General features: G+C 38.9%; 1 protein-coding gene across 5 annotated transcripts in view; it reads right to left on the reverse strand.

Annotated features, from left to right (window-relative positions):
- The window catches only part of LOC117945398 (protein unc-13 homolog B-like), a 156,678-nt gene that overhangs the window by 42,077 nt on the left and 91,303 nt on the right, over nucleotides 1-23,298 (reverse strand). For all 5 annotated transcript variants that reach the window (XM_034872867.1, XM_034872864.1, XM_034872866.1 and 2 more), the window contains 11 exons: nucleotides 17,667-17,716; nucleotides 17,369-17,444; nucleotides 15,104-15,109; nucleotides 12,109-12,183; nucleotides 10,078-10,297; nucleotides 9,294-9,521; nucleotides 4,818-4,959; nucleotides 3,834-4,003; nucleotides 3,468-3,583; nucleotides 2,104-2,267; nucleotides 109-259 (listed from right to left, as the gene is read on the reverse strand). In XM_034872867.1, the coding sequence (XP_034728758.1) occupies nucleotides 109-259; nucleotides 2,104-2,267; nucleotides 3,468-3,583; nucleotides 3,834-4,003; nucleotides 4,818-4,959; nucleotides 9,294-9,521; nucleotides 10,078-10,297; nucleotides 12,109-12,183; nucleotides 15,104-15,109; nucleotides 17,369-17,444; nucleotides 17,667-17,716 (1,398 nt within the window). The remainder of the gene's footprint in view (nucleotides 1-108; nucleotides 260-2,103; nucleotides 2,268-3,467; nucleotides 3,584-3,833; nucleotides 4,004-4,817; nucleotides 4,960-9,293; nucleotides 9,522-10,077; nucleotides 10,298-12,108; nucleotides 12,184-15,103; nucleotides 15,110-17,368; nucleotides 17,445-17,666; nucleotides 17,717-23,298) is intronic.

A 23,298-nucleotide genomic window follows, 5' to 3' on the forward strand; every position in this document is an offset into this window, starting at 1 on the left:
CAGATGAAGCTTTAAAAACACACTATCAAAAGGTCTTGACTTGGCGGATTGTATTGAAAACATTAGTGTTTATCCGTGTTTACTTTAATGCGTCTGGGGATCACTTACCCCGAAGTTGGAGGCTGCAAATCTGGCCGGAGCAGAGACATTGGTGGAGGCGATTGGGTGGGCATAGAAGGCATTAATGTTGGCCAGCAGGGTGCTCATCACTGCTGGCACCCCTGACAGCATGTACTTAGAGGACAGGCAAGAGAAATGACTGAGGGGGAAAGGAAAGGAGAGAGATAGGAGGGGTGGGGGCAGATATGAAGATGGAGGGAGGTTGAGACCGGTGGAGACAGAAGGAAGGACGGGGTTGAGAAGAAGACATATAGAGGCCAGAGAGAGAGAGATTGGAAGGAAGATGTATGACATAAATTGTGGAGAAGAAAGAGGAGGGAGGGCAGGGGAGGGGAGGGGGAAGAGGGTTGGGCATAGTTACGCATAGACAGAGAGAGAGAGAGAGAGAGAGAAAGAGAGAGAGAGAGACAACAGACAGAGAGTAAATGGAGATTAAGTTAAAAAAAATGCTCAGCAGTGAAACATTGTAGCTATTTTCATGCAACTGGAATGACTTAATATCACTATCAGACTACCAATATATCTAAACTGTAACGTTTGTATATTTAAGACACAATGTTAACATGAAACAGCTCATTCATTTTTTTGTAATTAGGACAAATCAAGAGACAGACCAGAGAGCCCGCAGCGTTTATTTTTTTGTTTTAATTTATCACTTAGGTATAGAGGAGCCTAAAAGGTACTTGAATTAATTCCCCCATATTAATATCATTAATGTTGTAACTGAGGATCAGTTAACTTGTCATTAGAGTGCTTCTCAGTGATAACAGTTGTATATGTTTTGTGTCTAAAGGTATTATGAATGTGGAAACTACCCATTTTACATGGGAATAGGGGGTGACAAACTAGGCTCATCAAGTTTGATGTGGACAGTAATCACACAAGGAGAGACAAGCTGCATCATGGCGAGTGAAGGATCCCGCATTTTTGAAGCAAAAAGATACATTCATGCTTTGATTTTGTAAATTGGTTTTAATTAGTTTTTGCAACTTAAAATAAAGATCCCCTCCAGATGTTTTAAGACATAAAAAGTACTTTGCTTTGAGCAATATTTGTGTCTGATATTGTTTTTATACAAAAAATTACTTCCACTCCATCTACTGTGACAGTAGACGCAATTTACAATATACCATGCATTCCCCTGGAGGTTTTGCAAGTTAAATGTTGTGTTATCTTTAAAACACATTGTTTAACTGTTAACTCAAGTTAAATTATAACTTCTAGTGTACCAATTTGTGTTCTAATGAACCAAAATTATGAAGTTGACAGCACAAGTTGAAACTTTGAAAGTAGGACGGAACCACAAAACCACATTCACAAACAAACAGTTTGAATCTGTATGTGTAAAGTGTATTTATGTATTTCAATCACAATTTTTATTTGGCTGAGTTATTGACCCCTATTTCCATTAGCCTTGTGTTGTCTTCACGGTCAACTTTGCCACTTTTGTTTTTTTGCGTCAAAATTTCAAATGAAAACATTTTGGTTGTCTTTTTCAACACTTGACCCGAGGAAAACCTGACGGTTAATCTGAGCCATTTCTGCTTACTACTGTAATTTACACAATTCTTTCCAGCATGATTATGTTATTTTGTTTGTGTTACTTTTTTAACACAAAACAAACAAACAGACCCTCTCTGTCCCTGTAAAATCAAATTACAATGTGTGTGTGTGTGTGTGTGTGTTCATTGAGTCTCACTCCACCTGCCAACAATAATCCAATCAAACAGCCAGGAAATCTCTGAGGTGACATTTCATCCTTCCTCAATAGGCGTGATAAACTAATTTAATTTCTGTTTATAGTTCATGACAGCTCCGCCCAACTCTCATGACATCAACACACACAACATGCATCCATGAACAGACGCACACACACACACACTAATTTAAAGTATTTCCTGATTTGATTTACCCACACCTGGTGAACTTGCATTTTCACATGCACACTTTACAATCTGAATCACATTTTTACACTGAGCTTACGTCATGGCCTGGTATATGGACTCGATGCCATAGCGCATGGCGAACTCGTCCACGATGTCCTGCTGCACCTCATCAAAGTAAACCTTCCACGCATCGTCTCCCTGAGCCGCTGGGATCTTTACGCCGCCGCCTCCCTCTATATCCGTTGAGTAGTGGAACATGTTCTACAGATGAAAAGGTTGAGAGAACAGGAAAACATCAGTGCTAAAGTAAACAACAGGCAGGAGTTGAAACAAGTTACACAGGAGTGAGTCGAGATGTTATGAGTTTAACGGTTGTTGAAAAATCATCACAGTCATTTTGGACATGTTACTGTTGGGTGTTGACATTACGTTTTCAATGTCAAATCTGGCAACTTTATTAATTTTTTCTTCTTCTTGTATGTCTGTTCATGTTACCAGCCTCAAACATAAGGAACAATTTGTCTAATCTGAAAAAATGCTTTAGATAAAGAATATCAGATTTGTGTCCTTTGTAGAAAAATTCCAAATTATTATACGTTCAGAATTTTTTTTTTTTGGTTTTCTCCTTATTGAATTTAGTGCCTTAACAATAAGTCTGATCATATATTAGTCTGCTGTATCTGCAGAAAATGAATGATCAACAATTTGGATTACAAATAGTTTTAAAGTTATTTATCAAGCAAACATTCATTCACTTATTTTTTCAAATGTGACGATTTAGCGCTGCGTTTTAGCCTGGGAACCATACCAATCTGCATATTGTATTTGCTCTGGCAGATCTGTCTGCCTCCCCTCAACCTTCCTGGCCCTGGATGGACCAATCACAACCGTTTAATGAAATGGGACGGGTTTGAGACAATGATTGACAGTGGGGCGTCACCTTCCTATTGACGTAATTTGAGGACGTTTGTGACCATGCAGCCATTCTGGTCCTGCTACATAAAGCACACAAGCACCTCCACAAGTTGCGTGTGTGGCTCAGCTCAGCACTACATATTGTGTTGCTCTGACTGGTTGTGCGTAGGTCTATTCATCTGTGGCCATTGGAAATCGAAATTGAGCTGAGAGGTTCCAGACTTCAAGTCATTTGTAAATTAGTCTGGTGACGCCAGGCCAGCCGCTTTTCTCCTTTTATATACAGTATATTTGTGACATGTATATTTATATATACACTGCTACTCAGGTATTGTTCTTGATTAAAGGCCCAACTCTTTATGGACTGTGTGCGTGTGTGTGTGTGTGTGTGTGTAAGTGACAAATAAAAGCAAAGCAAGACTCCAGTAACTCCCTGACTTCCTACATTATTACTTAAAGCCTGTAGTCAGTTTTCCTCATTACCACTATCTGTTTGCATGTATGTGTGCGTGTGTGTGTGTGTGTCTGTGTATGTGTGTGTGTTACCTCATGAAGGCACGTGTACTGTACGTGGTAGGGTGCCACCTTCTCCTCCCCTTCAATCTCCACACTGATCTGAAGACGAATGGCACCAGACACCGCCGACTTGTCTGTTCTCTTTTCTGCAAGTGGAGACGCACAAATGCACGCATGCACACAAAAATACACACACAATTACACTGAAGTCATACATCGCTCAGGGTTCAACTTAAGTTGAACTTTGAATCTAAGACCACAACTAAACCAAAGCGCTGCACGGCTAATGAGCAAATCCATACTTCACAAAAACAGAATTACACACACATACACACACACACACCACACACACACACACACACACACACATCTCTTATAATCTCAGTGACTACATACCCAGGTTGTACCAGACGTCCATCTCTCCGCTCAGAGTTCGGACCTCAATGATGCTCTGACCCAAAAAGTCATCAGATTCCCTCTTCAGACGCTGCTTCACTCGAGACTTGATGTCATCATCTTCGTCCCAAACACGGAGCTTTATACGATCCGATGAGTTGTGACACTCGCTGTGAAGACAAAGTTTTAAAACGCTGCTACTTTAACTGTTGTATAGCTAAGTTTACTAGAAATGCCCTAGCTATATAGATTAGAAAATATTATAGGGTTAGAGTTATAAAAGTAACAGTAGGGCAGGAAAATACAAATCTGTTCAGCACTTCAGCACCATGTCCGACACTTCATTCATTCACGGCTTTAGTCGTAGCATAGTAGAGTTTACATTAAAAACACAGGATGAGTTCAAAGAATAGGATGTTTTTTAACATTAAACTATCAACAGAATATTCAATTGTTAAAGTAGTCAAATGGGCTTATTAGAATAATAATGCAATTGTATATTATATGCACTGAAGGAAGCTGGTTGGATCTGACAGAAATAAAACACAAATATAACATACACAGGTATAACAATATAAGACATCATTAGTATTTTTACTTTTGATACATCCCATTAAGCTAGTAGGTTTAATCAAGAGCTTTGATGATAATACTGTTTATAAAAAAAACTTTTACTTTGTATTTTATTTCTACTTTTATTTAAAGGCCCTGCCCAACCAAAGTGTCTTATAGAACTCCATGTACTAAAGAAATATGATGTGGTGTCCCAGTCAGGTGCAACAATATTAACAGGAGATCAAGGGAGTGTGTGTATGTACACATGTACACAAAGTGCACTGCAGGACCTGAGTAAAGGACCTGGAACTGTCTTTCACCAATGCAGGGTGATGTTGACAGTGACAATGTTTCCCTGACAACTTGCCAGACCTCTGAGAGCTCCAGCTGAGATTTATAACAAGGGGGAAAATAACAAGCTGAACTTACAAACTGAACTTTTCCTCCCAGACTGGGTTCAGGTTGCCGTAGATGGTCTTTGTTCTCTTCTTGGTCTTTCCAACTTGGATAGTGACATACGGGTCACTGGAGCCTGTTCTGTCCTTGGCCTGGAGACCCTGTGCACTAACGACTGATAATATACACACACACACACACACACACACACACACACACACAAACACACATAAAATGACTATGGAAATTGCATAAGAAAAACAAACACCTACTCGTTACCATCATCATTCTGTCTCATTCACTCACACACACACACAAACCAAAACACAAGATCGTATCATCCCACGCAGTTATGCAAAGCCTCATAACACAGTACTCGTGACTCACAGATGTTGAGTAACAACATTTCTCACCACACACAACTGTTTTCACCCAATTGCTTGCCCTTTCTGTGCAACAGGTAGTGGAGAGGTCTAAAGACTTGAAGAGATGACATGGCCTAACTTTCAAGAGAAAACATCTGTCACCACAGATAGTAGGCTATGCTTGGATTATACCAGCCGACATGCATATTTGCGGAATTCTTTATGGAATATATGTACTTTGTAGTCTGCATTTTGTTTCTGTACATTTCTGCCAAGATAACGAAGCATTAAATTAAATAAGAACCACTTTCTGTGACACTGTTGTGTTGATGCTCAAACAGCGTCAACACAGCAAATGTGTTTTACTTGAAGACTGTCTGTCTGGATTCTGTTTGGTATCCAAGTTACAGGGAATGCTTGCTGATCAATGGAGATTAAAGGCTTATAAGCCAAGTCTGGAGACATTTCTTTGAGGTGGAAGGTCAACCAAGGAGGATAAAAGAAAGTTGGTGAGTGTCAAAATGTGTTTGGACTTGCTCAGAAAAACAGGGCTGCAGGTGTTTTGCTGTTCACTAAACATAAGTAGTGTGTTGTGCTTGGTAGCAGTAAAATTATCTTATTGATTTAAACCAGGAAGTGTATCTTTTTTTTGTATGGACAAATGTATTCACATATCATAACAATGTATGATGTTTTGTGTTTTTGTATCTTTAAGCATCAATAAAATAAGAAAAAAAAGGAGTAAGCCTGAAAATATGAATCACAACGTTTTTGCTTAGAATTAATATCACAACTCTTTGCCACAATTTTTTTGGCAGTACCAAAGATACTCCTTTTGTCACCTATAGCACATTGTGCACCCCAACAAGACTATAAACAATTGTGGCTTCGATGAAGAGAAGGGAGAGCATTGCAGCGCTTAGGAGCACATTAAAACCTATTTTATACAGTCTATGTTGAAAACTCACAGAAGACTCACAGAAGAAAGCAGTGTTGCAGTTGGCTCGTTAAATTAAATGAGGATCAAAGTCATTAAAAATATATACTATTAATTTATATCATATTTGTATGTTGTTATTTAAAAATTAAATCGTGAGCAGGGTGAATCAAGATCGCAATTTTATAATGATTAATCGTGCAGGCCTACAAGGGAGCTTCTACAGAAAAAAGTACCATCTACATCTAATAGTTTTCCCATTTTCCACAATGCAGTCCTTAAAGAAATTGCTTGACATTTGGCGAAATTATTCACCTTCTGGCTGAGAGTTAGACAAGAAGGTTGAAACCACTCTCATCGAGTCCAACAGTAGCAGGTTAGCTAGCACAAAGACTGGAAACAGGGACAAACAGCTAGCCAGGCTATGTCTAACAACAACAAAATTCCCAGCAATTCCAAAGCTCACATATTAAAGTCATGATATGTAAGTATAGTATTCCTAACTGCTTGTAAAATAGTTCAAAGGTGGAGAGAGAGAGAGGGAGAGAGAGAGAGAGAGAGAGAGAGAGAGAGCGAGAGAGAGCGAGAGAGAGAAAGAGAGAGAGAGAGAGAGAAGGAGAAAGAGAGAGAGAGAGAGAGAGAGAAAGAGAACAGTGATACCACCAAATACTTCTAGTAGGTCAAAAGTGAGTATTGAGACAGATCATTTTTGTATTAGTCCATAAATGTTTTCCTTAGAAAATTCCATTACATTTAGCTTAGCGTTAGTTCATGTAGGACATGCAAGTCATACCCGCTGATTGACCCGCTCATTTCCTAATCAGAAACACACCAATCATAGCCATTCTCACATCAAGACAGGCCTTTGAAATGTGACTCCCTCCTCACAGATCCCTGCTACTTTGACGCTGCTTCACTCACTGCTGCTGTTGGCAACGTTTAGCCTTCACCTCCCCAGGCTCCACCTTCCTAGTTCGGAGTACTCACATGACTCCAAGTTGAAAATGGTTTTTAATGTTTTTCTTTTGGCTCACGTTTTTGTTTACACAGGGGGTTTCTGCACATTCTCTCCCTGTTTCAGCTTAGCATGCAGCTTGGCTGGTTCCAGGAAACGTTATCTGGAGCAGAGCCATCAGCACCTAGCATAACTGTATTTCCATTTATGGCAATAAATGGTTAAATCTATGACGAGTGTTCCGTATTGAAATATTATACCTTTAACATGTATCTTGTTCAATAAAACCACAAAAACTAACTAGCATCCCTGGTTGAAGATGCGCTAAAGAGAAAATTTAAATGCTCCTACTTACATACATACAGTATTTACTTGTCTTTTTATGGTCATACATACAGGTATAAGCAATAGTCAAAAAAACTTTTCTTTTTTTGTACTTTGGAAACCACAGACTCTGTTTTAACTTTTTGATTTCTTCACTTAATGCCAATCCACATCAGTCCCTGTAATATCTCGCTCGCCTTTCATTCAGTGTTGGTGACAGATGCATTTTATCTTTGCTAAAGGGAGTCTTGAATATTCATATCGTTCAGATAATCCCTAATGAAATTGATGAATTCTTCAAAGAGCGATCTATAAAGTGTCTCCTGTCAGTCCGGACTCAAGTTCAATCACGACTTGACTTAAATACAAAACTGTGTTTGAGTTGAAAGTTGAGTCTGAATGTATTATGCATAATAAAATAATAAAAACTGATGAAAGAGGAAAAATTTGCGAATTTCAAACAACTTCAATGATTTATAGGTTTCTTAAAATAATGTGTTTAGCCTTTTCTCATTCATGTGTGAGGGGAAGACATTAATGAAAGCCATATGCCTGACATACAAACAATATCAGGACTGTACAATGTATTGTTGTAGTGAACACCAAAGTTCCTTAAAAAGTGGTTAAAAGTAGCTTAACAAACATTCTTTACCAAACTTTTATAATGAAAGCGATTGATATCTTTAGGTACAATGGCAAATATGAATTTAACTTGACACATTTTTAAAACTCTTTTGATTGCACATTAAAAAATGTATTTGGTAGAATCTGTTAGTATGTGGCAACGACCAGCACATGACCAAGAATGAATCTGAATCAAAGTGCCAGCTATTCGAATGCCTGTCCCTGCATCTTCTCTTTAAGGGAGATCGCACCGGTGATCGGGGAGACAAGGTGTGATGGATGCCATGGAAACACTGCTGCCACTACATGGTGTGATGTGTTTGGTTGCTTTGGTAACAGCGGCAGTCATGTCTGGTAGAGGACTGACAATGTATGTTCAAATTAGTGAAGCTTGCAGATTAGCAGTTAAGTCCTTAGTTCAGAACAGACGTTTGAAATAATAAACTTTCATAAATGTTGGATAGTTTTTAAGGTATTTATGTAGGGAAACCTGGTTCAGCAACACTCTGCTTCACATTGTCACAGCTGCAGGTTTTCACAACTGTCAACGTGCAGTGTTTCTTGAGGGTACCAAGGCTTACAATAAACCTTTGAGATGAACCAGTAAGCTTTTCCTAACACCTTCCTGGGATGTGAATGTGCAGCAATACTGCTTTTCTAACATGTTACCACTGTCATAAATGTGTTATGAGGCCTGCTTATTCTGCTTTTGAATAAATCTTAACTGTTCCTTCCTTTTGTTATGCATCCAGTAACAACGCAATTAGTTCCTTTGAACTTTGAACATACTGCTTACAAAATAAATCATGCATCAACAGTGACAATATAAGGCTGTGTCACCTTCAATCTGCACATTTACTTCACACAGAGATATGAGTGTTATACACAATGTACAAGTGTGGAAACACTAAGACACAGTGTGCTGTTGCTACAAGCGTTGTGTACATTGAGCACACAAGACCAAGCAGGTGCATAATTAATAATGGAGAAAGATACAGTAAAAGAAAAACTGAAAACTGTGAGAAAAGGCTCTCACTGTCTCTCACTGTACATAATGTTTGCTAGTCAGTGTTCATAAATGAGGTGATTTTACACTTTTTTGCACAGATTTTGTCTGTACTTCAAGTGATAATTGTTGGTAAACAAAGAGCATCAGAAAAAGATTAAAAGAGAATTTCTAATGACAAATCAGAAAAGGACTGTGTAAAGACTACAGTAACTTTTTTGCAGTTAATGTTCCCTAAGGATTATTTAGGTAACTATTCACGTTCTCCATTTTGAAGCTTAGAATTTACTGGACGTACTGTTAATGGTGATCTTGGCAGACCACTTGGAGGTGCCATCCAGGACGCTTTGCTTGATGCTTTTCATGTGCTGGACGTGGATCATCTTGGTGATGTTGAACACCTTCCGGATCTCCTCAAAGATCTCAGGCTTGTTCCTCTCGCGGATCTTCATCCTGTCCTTCATAGCCATGATGATGTGCTGCGTTCGGTCCTCCGCCCCGGTCTTGGAGCTCTTCTCGGCGGCTCCTTGAGGCAACAAGGTGGGAGGAAATGGAGAAGAAGGGTGGTCTATGAGTTCCAGAGGGTAAAGTGAAAAAAAACGAACTGAAAACACAAGTGTGTTTTTACTTTTATGTTTATGAGTATGGTTTTTGCGTAGATCCCTCAATTTTTGGGATACCACCAACCCTCCTCACACTTATTCCAATTTCTACAGCTCCTCAAAATTACATCACAGAGCAGTGTCTGCTTTGCTAAATGTATCCTCTTCTGCTCTACCCTTTTACTGCTCAGACACTTTTCTTTGCAAAGCTCAACTGCTGGAAGCTCTGGCATCAGACAGTTACAAGGTAGCTGCAAAACACCATCAATTTGAAGACCAACTCCTGATTAGGGAAGTTTTACAATTTGTACAACAGCAACAGCATTTTTAGCAGACTTTTCAGTCAGTCCACTCCTTCCCAGGAAGCAATAATAACCAACACACATTATTTCTGTTGGGGTAAATCTGTTTATGGTACAGAATATGGGATGTCTGGGCATGTTTTCTTATGTCTTTCAATTGTTTATGAACTTTACTCACTCTGCAGGCAGTCAGCATTCAGCAGCTCTTGGCATTTCTCGTGCACTTTGACGCCGCACTCTGCACAACGCATACCCTGCCGGGCGATACCCCAAAGCAGACACTCACACTCGTAGCAGTAGGTGGGCGTAGTGGCCGTCCAGACCTCGAAATTGTGTGGCGTTGTGCAAGAGATTGGGTAGATCAGAGACTGCAGGGTCTTCTTGTACACGTGGTTTTTCTGTTGGATTGAAGAGAAAAAGAAATATGAATAGATGGATGGGACAGAGGTAGAGGGTGTAAGAAAAAATAAGGGCATGACAATTTTTCAAGAAGTTACCCAAAAGGCACAACAGGGTATAAACACAACACAACACAACAAGGTCAAAGACACAAATATAACCGAACAACGGAAAGGGAATCAATTAGTAACTTTGTCTGTAGCAATAATGCCGCATTAATGTCGGAAAATTCCTTACATTTTGGCTACTGCTAAAATGATAAAAATTGTGGTTCAAACAACTAATTTGTGTTTTTATAATTCTTATCTTATTTACTGATGCAATAAATTCTGCTGTTGTTCAGTGTAGGAGGAGAGTGGGAAGAGGGGTGAAAACATCTCCACAGAATGAGAGGACACCTTGACTAGAAGCCCAGCTTGATTTAATAAAAACAGAATTTGTATAGAGGGTATGCGAGTCTTTATAATTTTCTTATTATCACAGTAGAAATTGTAATATAGTGGTATGAATAGAAGGAAACATTGTTTTCTCAAAGCATCTTTTTTTGTTGTTGTTGGTTTCATTGCTGCCATCTCTGCATCCAGATTCACTCAATCTTCTTCTAACTGCTTTATTTATCTGACCTGTGTTGTTTTAATTCTTTGTGCCATTTGACATTATTTTTCTGTCCTGGGCTTTCACTTGATTCTAATACCTCTGATTAACTTCCTCGCTCTGTAGCACACAGTAGCTTTACAAAAAAAACTTTAATAGATAATAAGATTCAACTATGGCTAAATACTATTGTCATTGCCAGTGTTATTATGACTAAATTGCTAAAAACAACTTTCATTTTAGCATCATATTTGCTCACATTTTCATGATTGGTCCAGGTTGTCAACTTGAAAATATCTCCTCAGTGTCTGTGTCCATGAGTCAGGACAAAATGTTTTTTCTACCTATTCTACCTACATCCGTCAGTTATGTCAGATATAATTAGATTATATCTAATTATGGAACAGCTATCATTGTGTATATTTTAAAATGTCACTGTATTTTGTATGTGATACACATACCTATAAAACGGGTAAGTAATTATAGTCAGTAATTTACAAGGCACATACAGTGTAAAGGATCCATTATTATAATATATTATATTTATCATATATTTCGTTTAACATGGTTGTGTATTTTCACTTTGTAGTAAAAAGTAATTAGCATAATCAGAATGACCACAAATGTTTACTTGTGTACAATGCAAATTCATTCAAATACATATATTTTGTAATGAATATCCGAACCAGAATAACCATTTGACACAGGGCCCTCTGCGAGACATTGTATCAGCATTAGGCACAAATGTGGAAGTTGCATTAATTTTTGTGTAAATAAACTATACACATTGCAATCTTTTAAATTTGGCAGTTGCTTTGTTATCCACTGCTGCATTCAGTGACCTACTTCATCCACTAAAAAAGTTAATGTTTCCCCTAATTTAATATAATGGCCATGACTAATCATGACTTGACACAGTACAGAAGGAAAGCAACAAAACCAACAATAGTAAACAAACCTAAAACATCATCCTATCAGAGAAATCTTACTGCTCCTGACTCTTAAAAACCTGACTCAGCAAAATCCAAAGCCTACTGGATCTTTAACAACAGATTAGCAATTTGATTACAGCATAATGACAGCAGGATTGTGTGTCTGTAAATATGAGTTAAGGTTTGTGTGAATCCTCATTAGCTGGAATCTGTAGATAACTGTAACATTGTACTTTAGTATATACAGAGTATATGTGTTTGTGTGTGTGTGTTAGGCCACTCACAAGCTCTTCATCTTTCAGGGAGGTCCGTGTGGCCAATGTGTGGGCAAGTCCAGCTTTCCTGGACTGTATCATAGACTGGCAAAAAGAGAGAACGCATCAGCCACAACGAAAAAGAGAAAAGAAAAAAATCAAATGAAACTATCAATTCCCTTTGTGATGTTGGGCTCTTTGAAGGTCATGGCAACTTGCAAAACAGCGCACATTTTTCTCCTTGGTTTGATCACACTTTTGGAAACACGTTACACATCTCTCCTTTATTCCCTTCTTGAAGACAAACATTCACATATTTGTACTACATTTGTGTATTTGTCTTCCCTGAATAAAGTTTAATTAGGGATGTTTCAATCAAGTTTTTTATGGCCCTGCTACAGATAGACTTCAATAGTACTTCAATACGCTACTTTGATAGACTTAAATTATAATAAACACTTTAATACTGAACAATAAATTTAAGCTCCATTGAAAGATGCAATAAAAAATTGGTTTCTCATCTTGGGAAGTAGTCCTATTTGCTTCCTCACAGAGAGTTAGATGAGAAGATCGATACCAATCTTATATCTGTCCATTTAATATGCTACAGCCAACAGCCAGTTAGCTTAGCACAAAGACTTAAAACGGGGAAACAGCTAGCGTGACTGTTACCTAGAGACAGAACCAGGCTTCCCGTTTCCCCCTGTTTCTAGTCTTTGTGCTAAGCTAGGCTAATCACAGGTTAGTGTTGGCCTTATATGTAATGGGCAAACATGAGAGGGGTGTGAGTCTTCCGCTTTGCCATAAATATCCCTAAATGTCAAACTATTCTTTTAAGAAAAGTACAGCACAGCCTTTGTTACAGTTTTCCTTTAACAGATGCCATAATATTTGTTATCATGGCCTATAGTGTTGAGTAATATCTGTGGTTCTGTGGACGAGGAGAGGCACTGTCCTGTTGCATGATGTTTGGCTAAGATCCCTACAGCCTTTTGTCATCTCCAGCACAAACAAAATACTGAAGTTCAGATGTATTATTAAACCTAAAAAAACATTGTCAAGCAGTGATACAGCTGCGAAATGTCCTTGAAATAGAAGCACAGCTCTTTTTTTAACCCAAAGCTGCTCACAGCATCTCACCAATCCATCCTGCCAGTCATATTGATCAACTGATTACTGCCATACAGTAGCATGAAGTCATTTATTAGCTCATTTAGGTATATCTCTTCAATTTAAGGAAGTGTATTTTAATGAAGTTTAATAAAGGACATCAAGCTAGTTTACAGGATAAAAGCTAATTGTTCAGAATCAAAAGTTTACTGGACATAGGATAGGCCCGTTCATTGTGGGTGCTAGACCAAGGGTAAAGTGGTCCGTTACACGAGAAATGCAATTACAATTAATTGATGGCTTTAACTGCAATTGCAATTAAAGCCATCAAAAATTAAAAAGGGGGGTTGTGGGGTGTAAAGTCTGAAGCGCAGGGACACCTGCAGCACGGTTTATAAAACTTATTACAGACGGTAGTGCTTAGTGAATTGCTTCATCTCTCCAGCTATGGCTCTCCAGGAATATTCCAAATACAATGCTGAGACGTTTTAAGCTCCAGATTATTTAAAGACTTCAACAGTAAGCTACTTATCCATTTTGACAGCTACAAGACCACAGAAGAAGACATGCTATCAGCTTACAAGAGAAGAAATCAGGATACAGAAGCTGTAAGTAGGGGTCTAAAAACATTTTTCTGAAGTGCTGTCCGGCAACAATATTGAATAACAAAACAGCGGTGTGTGTGACCTTGTAGCATGGACTGGGTGCCAAGTCACAAGAAAGTCTAAAACTTGTTTGCAGAAGCAGGAAAAAAATTAAATCCCTATTCTATATTTGTATGCTACCCACTGAAGTCCTGACCAACCTCATGTGTGTAACAACATGTTGACAATAGAAACAATCTCAGGAAACAATCTGCTGACTTCTATCAAAACTAAATATGTTGACTAACGTTGCTCTCACCTTCTTCGCACATATTTTTTTTCTGGTTATGTTAGGACTTTTGAGCCTTACAATAATAAATGTAATATGACAAACCATTCTGTCATAACCACACTATTCTATTTTTTGTATTTTTATTGTTGCTTCATAACATATTATTTGTGCTGAGATTGCCATGGTATTTTTGCAATGTTTTGGTTAATTTCCATTTGTTTCTGAAGCCTATGGTTTCCTCTAAATTATTTCAGTTTCATCTGCACAATTGTGTGTTGTTTCATTATATCCTAACTGTTTTTCTTTCTCTTCATGATTTGTGTAAGCTGGTATACTAAACTCAACAAAGTTGGACTAGATTTTCCCAAAGCTTTTATATCTTTTCAACTTCATGGGTCCTTCATTTTCATTTTTTGCTCAGACTTTTGCTGTTGAGAGTGTGACCTTCTCTCTGGAGGACCCACTTCAAATCAAAGGAGACACGTATTTTTAATCAGATGAGTCAAGTTTCTTAGATCTCAGCGCCAGAATATTCACAGCTCTAACCACTCAAACACTCTGACAGACCGCAGCCAGTGGATGTACATCTGAGCCTCCCTTAAGTAGTTCAAAGTAAATTTGAGACTGAAGAGAGAAAAACACAGTTTACCATAACATTTAACAGACTGTGTTAGCTTAGAGAAGCAGGTGTCTTATTTGAAAAAGTGGAGCTGTTAACTTGCTAAATCATAGCAAGTCAAACCTGTTAATTAAAAGAATTTCGAGAAAAAGTCCAATCAGAGAAAAAGCCTCTGTGAGTCTGATGGAAAGTTGAACGCATTCATGAGAAGAAATTGATTTTTCTTGTGTTTGTCAGAACATTTTGAAATATGGGTGAACAATGACTAATATTTGTATGAGAGTGCATATGTGTGCATGTTCATACTAACGCACATAAAAAAACATCACAGTTTTGCAACAATCACCATTAAAGGATTTAAAAACCCTTCAAACAAATGGTAAAACACAGCAGCTGAAATCTCAATTCTCTTTTACTCACCATAGCCTGAGGGCCGAGGGAGGGAAGGAGGCAACACATGCAAGGAAAGAGAACAAGAAGGAAGAAAAGCTTAGAGACAAACACACAGGTTCCCCTCTGAGAGTATCAGCAGCATTCACCTTACTATTCACACTGCAAAAATGGGGTGTCTAAAAACAAGATAAAAACACTAAATCTGAAGGAAAAAGTACTCAAACCAAGTTAATTTGTTTTGCAGCAAGATAATTTCATGTGACAAGCTTGCTTGATTTAACATTTCGTTTAAAGTTAAAATAAGAAATTCCCTCTTAAAACAAGATAAATCAAAGTTGTTTTTTTATCTAGGTAAGAACCAAATAATTTACAGTGCAGGCCTTGCACAATAATTATTACACAGCGGTTGTCACAGCAGAAGTGCTTCTTTATACAATTATCCTGTACTGGATGTAACTTTCTGCAAAAGAATCCTTCCTGATGGAATAAATAGGCTAATTATAACATGTCAAACTCTCATGTCACTCAGCGAGCTTGTTAACGTAACTTTTCTCTGCTACCTCCAATGCCACAGCAAAAGGTAATAGGCAATTAAAGTTTAATAACCAAAGCTGGCGGGGCAAAGAGTAACAAAAACTAACACACAGACAATCCAGCAGTAAATAAGAAACCAATACATGTACATTATGTTACTGGTATAGGAAACAAACAAATTGAAAATAAAGTCAAGTCCTAGTAGAGCCAGGAGAGCTGAAGTTCAAGAGTTCAAGAGCCCGGGGACTACAGGTTGAAAATAGCAATCTGCTAGAACCTGGCAAAACACATACTCTCTTGTTGTACAAGATTAACGTTTTATTGTGCGCTGTCCCTGTCTTGAAATAAATAAATTACATTATATTAAATTACATCGCACATAGGTAACTAAGCAACAGTGGGATCTTGAACTTTTGACTTGCAACAGCCGGCTGCTCTGCTCTCCTGGCTCCACTGTGGTGTCAGATTACAGCCTGTTTCTACATAGCCATTACTAAGGACATAACAACGGAACATCGTTTTCTTGTGTAAAAAATACATTTTCGAATATTGGATTGTATGAGTTCAACAATCAACTAGCGTAGATTTCACCGGAAAACAGTAAAATAAACAGAGGTATGGATTAATACAACTTTCATGGCTTTCTGTCACATCGACAGCAGTCAGATAAACTGGGTTCCCTTGGAAGGAATCACTATACATGGGTAGGCACTTGTAATGACATTATGAGCATGTTTAGAGGATAAAAACATGTTTAAAACTTGCCCTGTTTAAGCTTGTTGGGTGCTAACTCTAGCAGGAGGATAACACGGTGTAGGCAGCACCGATTGTTTTTGTTTTTCTCGCTTCTGACAGCTCTCTAAATTTCCAAACAACAGAGCTATGTTTTGAAATTGACCGGAAGTCTCCTTTAACCCCCAATTTCCACCTGTGCGGATTGTCTGCTGATCTGCTCCGGAACGGCAGCGGAGTCATTTCCATTAAAGTCAATGTGTGTATTTTCATGGACAACTGCGGAATGGCTGCGTTTGCCGTAGACGCCGAATAGCTCCACAGCAATTCAGCACATGATAGATAGCCCAAGACAGGATGTCAAGCACAGAAACAAAATAAAACATCCGGTTAATTTTCAAAATAAAATAGCTAGTGCTCATGGTGGATCATATTTAACGGCACCTCACCTTGAAAACACAAGACAGAGATGTTTGCCCTCTACTCCTCTGGAGGGAAAAAAAACTGTTGTTGGTTTTGTGGTTCTATTCTACATAAATTTGCGAGATCTTGTGGGTCTTTATAGTGATTAAAAATAATTTAACTCAATATATAAATATATAAATATAATCCTTAAATTGTCCACTATATAGTGCTCAATTGTGGTTTTTTTTATATATATGTATGATTACAGTTAGTTTACGGTTTAGTGAACAACACACTCCCTTCTGTCCTTACTTGTACAATTATTTACAAGTCATTACAGTCCCCTTTTATCTAACAGTTATTTTTTAATTTTGTATTTGCTAAATTAAGATAAGAGCTAAATTAAGAAGTCTTTATTTTCCTTTAATTCCAATGATTGAAACAAAATTGCGAGTGCCTTACCCAGCTGTGCTTAAAAGACACAAAATAACAAACATCCAATTGTTAAATTCACAACAACAACATAATCCTGAGACTGACCATATTTAATTTAAGACGTGTAAAAAAGGTGAGGTTCAGTGAAGGTGAAAATTCATGTCAGAAGACAGTGATGTGACTCACCAGTTCACTAACAAGTGGAATGGGCCTCCTCTTGCAGAGGTCTGGCATGCTGTCAATTCCAAACGGAGTGTTTCCCCTGTACAAATACACATCACCAAATAAAAAAATGCACTGATCAATATTTAAATTAAAAAAAATCCAGGTACTGACACAGCATCAGGTAACCAAATTCTCTCTCTAACACACACAGACACACACACACACACGCACACAAACAAACAAAAACACAAACACACACACACACACACACACACATACACACACAAACACACACACACACCAACGGGTGTTTACTGACCCAGGCTTGGCCCATGGGTGCTTGCTGGGGTCAGCATCTTGATCTCGGCTCTGAAATAAAATGTCAAAGGTCACGACTTTAGCCATCTGAAGGTTGGCAGGCTTCATTGGTTTTCTGATTTCATGACACAGGAGCATGCACAAGCACAGGAAAAACAAAAAAGCGAGAAGAAAGAAACAGGAAAGAAACACTGTGACTGAACTGGGTGGGTTGAGTTTCAGAATTGTATGCCAAAGAGGGCATTTCAATCAATCATATCGCCCGCATTCATATATAGGCATCACAAAACCTGGTTTACCTTGTAAAGTAAACATCCACCAAACCACACATGGTCTCAGGAAACGTTCACCAAATATTGACTTTTGCTTTCTAACAGCATGTTTTTGTTTGTTTGACAGCTAGTGAAGAAAATACCACAGGGGCAGTAATAAAACATGCTAACATGTCAGCCTGTGTCCCTAATCAATGCTGACCTATTCCTGTATGGGATCGTTATATGTATGACAGGAACAACAAATATTCTTAATAGAACACAGAGGCATTAAAGCTGACAACAAATTAAATAAAAAGAGACACTGACATGAGACATTCCAAAGAATATATAGAAATGTGTACAGTAAAAACAACTTCCTTTAGGGTGTCATGTTAATAAAAGAGATAACCTGATCTCCATCTTGACTTCCATCTGTAAAACAGCATAAAAGAAAACAGAAATAGACAGAGAAGAAAAACAGTCATGGACTAGTTTGACTCATGAGGTCAAAATAACAAGACAGACACTCTATTATTAATTTTGTTGCTTGGGTAATGTTAAAACCAGCTGCACCACAGATTTTTTTAGATAGAAGGGGTCTGAGGTCATAAATGTTTCATTAACATGTATAATTTATTATGAAATTGACTCTTAATATTTCCCTTCTACTTCGTCCTTAACGTCAGGCTTGCTTTCCAAGGAGATAATTGATGTTTTCTAATTCAGCAAATGGCTACTGCTGGAGCCTCGGAGAAGAGTAAGGGACTTGTGAGTGGCAGGTGATACATAACTCTCAACGGGAAAAAAATATTATAGTAGCCCATCAGCAGAGACTGTTGGGTGCAGTAAATACCCAAGGGACTTATCAGTACGGGGGCTTATGCAAAATGTGAACATACCCAAAGAGGATACTGACGGTTATCCTTTTATCAATGTACACACAGACTAAAGAGAGACAGATCAAAGAGTTTCAGCAACAGTGAGAGGCTCTGATAACAAAAAGGTGGGGTGGAAAAGGAATGTTTTTGAGCAAACAAGCTAATACTTTTAACACTAAAAGTTAATAATGTATATCGATTTCAACATAAAATGAGTGACGCAAAAAAATAAAAATACCCAAAAATAACAATGCTCTTTAGCCCTGAGGGCAGTCTAAAGCATGAAATGTGGGGATAACTCACAAGCAAGAAAGAAATATATTTTTGTAAGTGTACCTATCTTTATATCTGTGACTCAAAAGTAATAAATTATTAATTTATTGAAATCAAATGCATGTTATCAACCAACCAGACCAACTTAAAATCCAACAATGACTACCTGGTTCGAAGTCATCCTGAGAGAAGGTGGACATAGTCACACTGGCGAGATTGCGCCTGGTCTCCCTCTTCTCCCGCAGAATTTGCTGGAAGGTCCTCAGGCATTTTAGCCTGCGTTCATCCATCTGGCTTATCTCGAAGGAAGGCTTCGCTGCATCTCCTTCTGCTTGGCCCATAGTGTCTGTGGTGGGTTGCTGTGGCAGTGGCACCTCAGTTTCTCCCTGCTCCTCCAGTTTTGCAGGTTCATCAGACAAAAAGGAGACAGAGAGGGATTCTGCAGTGGTGCATTGCGAAAGCTGGGCTTTAATGGTCAAATCTGCAGGACCATCTGCAGGACCTCCAGCAGGTTGTTCTGTAAGGCCATAAGGTGGAGGCAGTGTTGAAGTGCTACTGGTAATTGGGTCAGGGCAGACTGAAAGTTCTTCCGGGAATGGGGGAATATTGTCCAAACAAGGAGGGTGTTGGCACGTGCCGGTGGACTCCAATGAAAGGCTGTTGTTGGCTTCTTCAAGCGAAGACCCCACAGAGAAAACATTTAATTTGTCTAGAGTATTGTGTTTGCTCAAATACCCAATAGCACTACTTTCAAGCACATCACCTTTAAGGGTTTCATTAAATGTTTTTTCAAATTGTGCCTCGTAGCATAAAGGTTTTGAAGGCAACTCAGCTGCAGGCAGGTCAGAAGGCATTGATATTTCAAAGTCTGCTTCTTGGGCTCCAGGTACTTCAATTTTGCGCAAGGCTCCCCGCAAGACAGATCTAAAATCAAGTACAGCTTGACCTATGCGCTTGACATTAAAACCCCCAGCTTGTATATCTGCACTGCCAGAGTGAGGAAGTCGGTTTTCAAAGATTTGGTTGGTGGCTTCATTCTCTTGGATAAATGGTCTATCCACATCAGTGGTACATAAGGAGGCCTCAGTCCATGTCTTTGCTGAAGACTCTTCATAGGCTAAATACGTTTCCTTATAGCTATCAGCATGACAGTCTGGTGTGTAGCTCAGGTCATTTGATTGCCCATAGTCAAATTCCTCTGCTTCTACATGGTGCCCATCAACTGAATGGTAACCAGAACTTTGAGGGTAAGAAAAGTCAGCAGCACATTCATATTCCACAGTGGGCTTTTTAAGGTTGATATCTGTTGGAACATTAATCCCAGACAGGGTTTGAGGCCTTCTCCTCTGTGACTGCCACTCCTCCCTGCTAGAAGTGCTGGCAGGTGAGTTGTAATGTTTCCCAGAGCGTAGCGAGTGATGTTCTGGGCTTCCTGTGGAGCACTGGCCCGATGTACCATATCCTTCTGCGCCTCTGTAGTGATCCCAGCAACCAGGACCTTCACAGCAAAGAGGGCTCTCACCTTCATGCGCCTCCAGACTTATGTCACTCCGGTAACCAGTTTCTCCATGCCATGTAGATTGCCCAGAGGCACTGTTTGGTGGAACAGTGTTAGACCAATGTTCCTCCACATCATTAGCTCTTTGCTGCTTCCTTCCCTGGCTAGATGATGGTCTCTCTAGGTCTGACTCACTATGACCAGAAGACAAGGAGCTAGTGCTTGGACAGCTTTGACCATCCTGCCTTTCAAAGTACCCGAAACTGAGCTTTCTTGCTATTGCACCTACTAGGATATCCGAGCTATGGTCAGAAATTTCCTCTGGTTCCTCCAGTTCCTGATGATCCAGTGATTCAGCAATTGGGGACACAGACGATTCTGCCCTTGATAGCAGTAAATCTCCATGGATGCCATGATGCTCATTGCAGACCTGGGGAAAAATATTTGTGGCAGACTTTGGCATTGCACCACCTAAACTGCCATAAGCACTAGCGGGCCTTCTGCGGGTGGATGGTCCATCTTTGCACCCTGCCCCTGACCAAGTACCCGCGTGTACCCCTGAGCTAGCCTTGTTGCTAGAACGAATGCCCTCAATCTCCAACAAGACAGCGTCTACACAAGATGACACTTCCTCAACTGACCCTCGAACTGAGGTCAGGTAATCCCTGAGGTCCGAGATTTCCTCCTGGATCTTATTGATCCCCCTCAACTCTTTAAGAATGTGCTCAATAATAGCACTTGATGCCTCCTCTTGATCTTCATCCTCTTCCAGCAGTGTACCTGGGAGAGTTCTGTTGAAGTTGTAGTCCACACAGTCACCAGTAGAAAAGGGTCTCTTTGGCCGAATACGGGGTGAAGAAAAATCCCCTCCAGCTGCTCCTGCAAATTTAGTTCCATTCATGTCTGGGCCTATTGGTCTGTAGTGTGGGGGTGATTGCATCTGCTCTGGTGCCGCCCGAATTTCACCCTCAAAGGAGATTCGTTTCCGATTAACTGGGGATCTGCAGCTTTTATGCTGTAAAGTGCATGGTATTCTTATACATCCCTCTCTGTTCAGCTCCACCTCTCCCACACATGACGGCATCGGTGCTACTCCATGTCCTTTACCGTTAGACACTGTTGGAGAATAAGCTTCAGCCCTGGGGATAACCTTTGGATATCTGCTTCTGTGATCCTTTCTGCCCTCCTGTGTTTGCCCATCTTCCTCCTCCTCAATACCTCCATAATCAAATTGGGAATCTGGGACATGGTGGTCTGCAGACCCTTGCAATAGACGATGTATTTTACCCCGTATGACCAGTGCTACCCTGGGGTTTGGAGCTCTCTTTTTGGGTGAATGGACTTTTGCCTTTGTGCCTCCTTTAGGAGCAACACCTGTTCCATGTTGTCCATTAAAGCGATTTCGGGAGAACATATTTCTCAAGCGAGCAGTCTGTCCTCATCTAGTTTCCCACATTGTTGTTGGGAGTTACAATCAAACTGATCACGGTATCATAGTTGAAAGCTTATTCAGTCCAACCACTCAATGTCAGTGGTCCATGACTAAAATGGGAAGACAAAGATAAAATAATTGTAAACACTAAAAACTAACATCTAAGTCAATTGAAAACTTTTGAAAAAAAAAAGACATTTGAGGAATTATATTGTTATTATTAATTATATTCCTTCTTTAAGGAAGATGAACCTCTTTGCCAACCTAAAACATATAGTACTATTGTGCTCAGATCTAATATGCCAACTTTTATAGTATAACATAAATTAGAATGTTTAAAATACAAAACCCTAAAGTAACTGGTTTGCTCCAAAACACATTTCCTCTCCTTGTCCAGAAAGCAGAAGTGACACACTTTATGTATAACACAGTTGAAACCATACCAATCCAGTGAAATGCAGCATGTGTTTGTAACTATATAAAATTGACATATTAGGAACATCACTACTCTGGTAAAAGAGTCTCATCATGTCCTAAATATATACTTTTTTAAACATTTTTACTTTCTAAATGTTTCTTATTGAGCTACAGATTATTGTACAGTGAATTAGTCAGGTCAGCAAATCATAAACACAATTTTCTGAACAATTCCCAATCTAATCTAATTATTTCTTGATTATTGAAACATTTGTTTAACTATGAAGTTAAATGCCACAATCACGTGAGCTGAAACAACATCTGACATCTGAGCTCACATCTTATTTTGTGCGACCAACAGTCTAAAACCAAAAGCTATTTGATTAACTGTCACACAAGAGAAAAAAAGTAGCAAATCCTTTTACATGAAAAGCTGTGACTAGAGAATCATTTTTATTATGTATTAAATAATGTCTTGTTGGTCTTGTTGGTTTTTCATGTTTGTTTAAATGCAAACCACAAAGGAGATACGTGTTAGACCACAGCCAACATTTCCACTTACTTATTATTTAATATTTAAGCCTAGAGTATTTCGACTAGATCCCTAAAATCTATAGTTTTACTGTAGCCAAGTAGTTTGGATAAACCCATAAATGAGTAAAAAAGCTGACAGAACAATCATTCTTTGTCCCCTTTTGCCACTGTAGTAAGTTCTAGTAAAAGGAATACTGAAAAAGAAGAAGAATTGTTAATTTCCTTTAAAGCGAATAAAGACGATTTTGGGAGCTGTACTGTAGATATGTAAAGCTAGTGAAATAGGGGTTGTGAATATGGAAGTAGGATAAAAAAAAATTTAATGCAGTGAAACTTATAAATCCCAA

Source organism: Etheostoma cragini, chromosome 5 (genome assembly GCF_013103735.1).
Source record: "Etheostoma cragini isolate CJK2018 chromosome 5, CSU_Ecrag_1.0, whole genome shotgun sequence".
Taxonomy (NCBI): Eukaryota; Metazoa; Chordata; class Actinopteri; order Perciformes; family Percidae; genus Etheostoma; species Etheostoma cragini.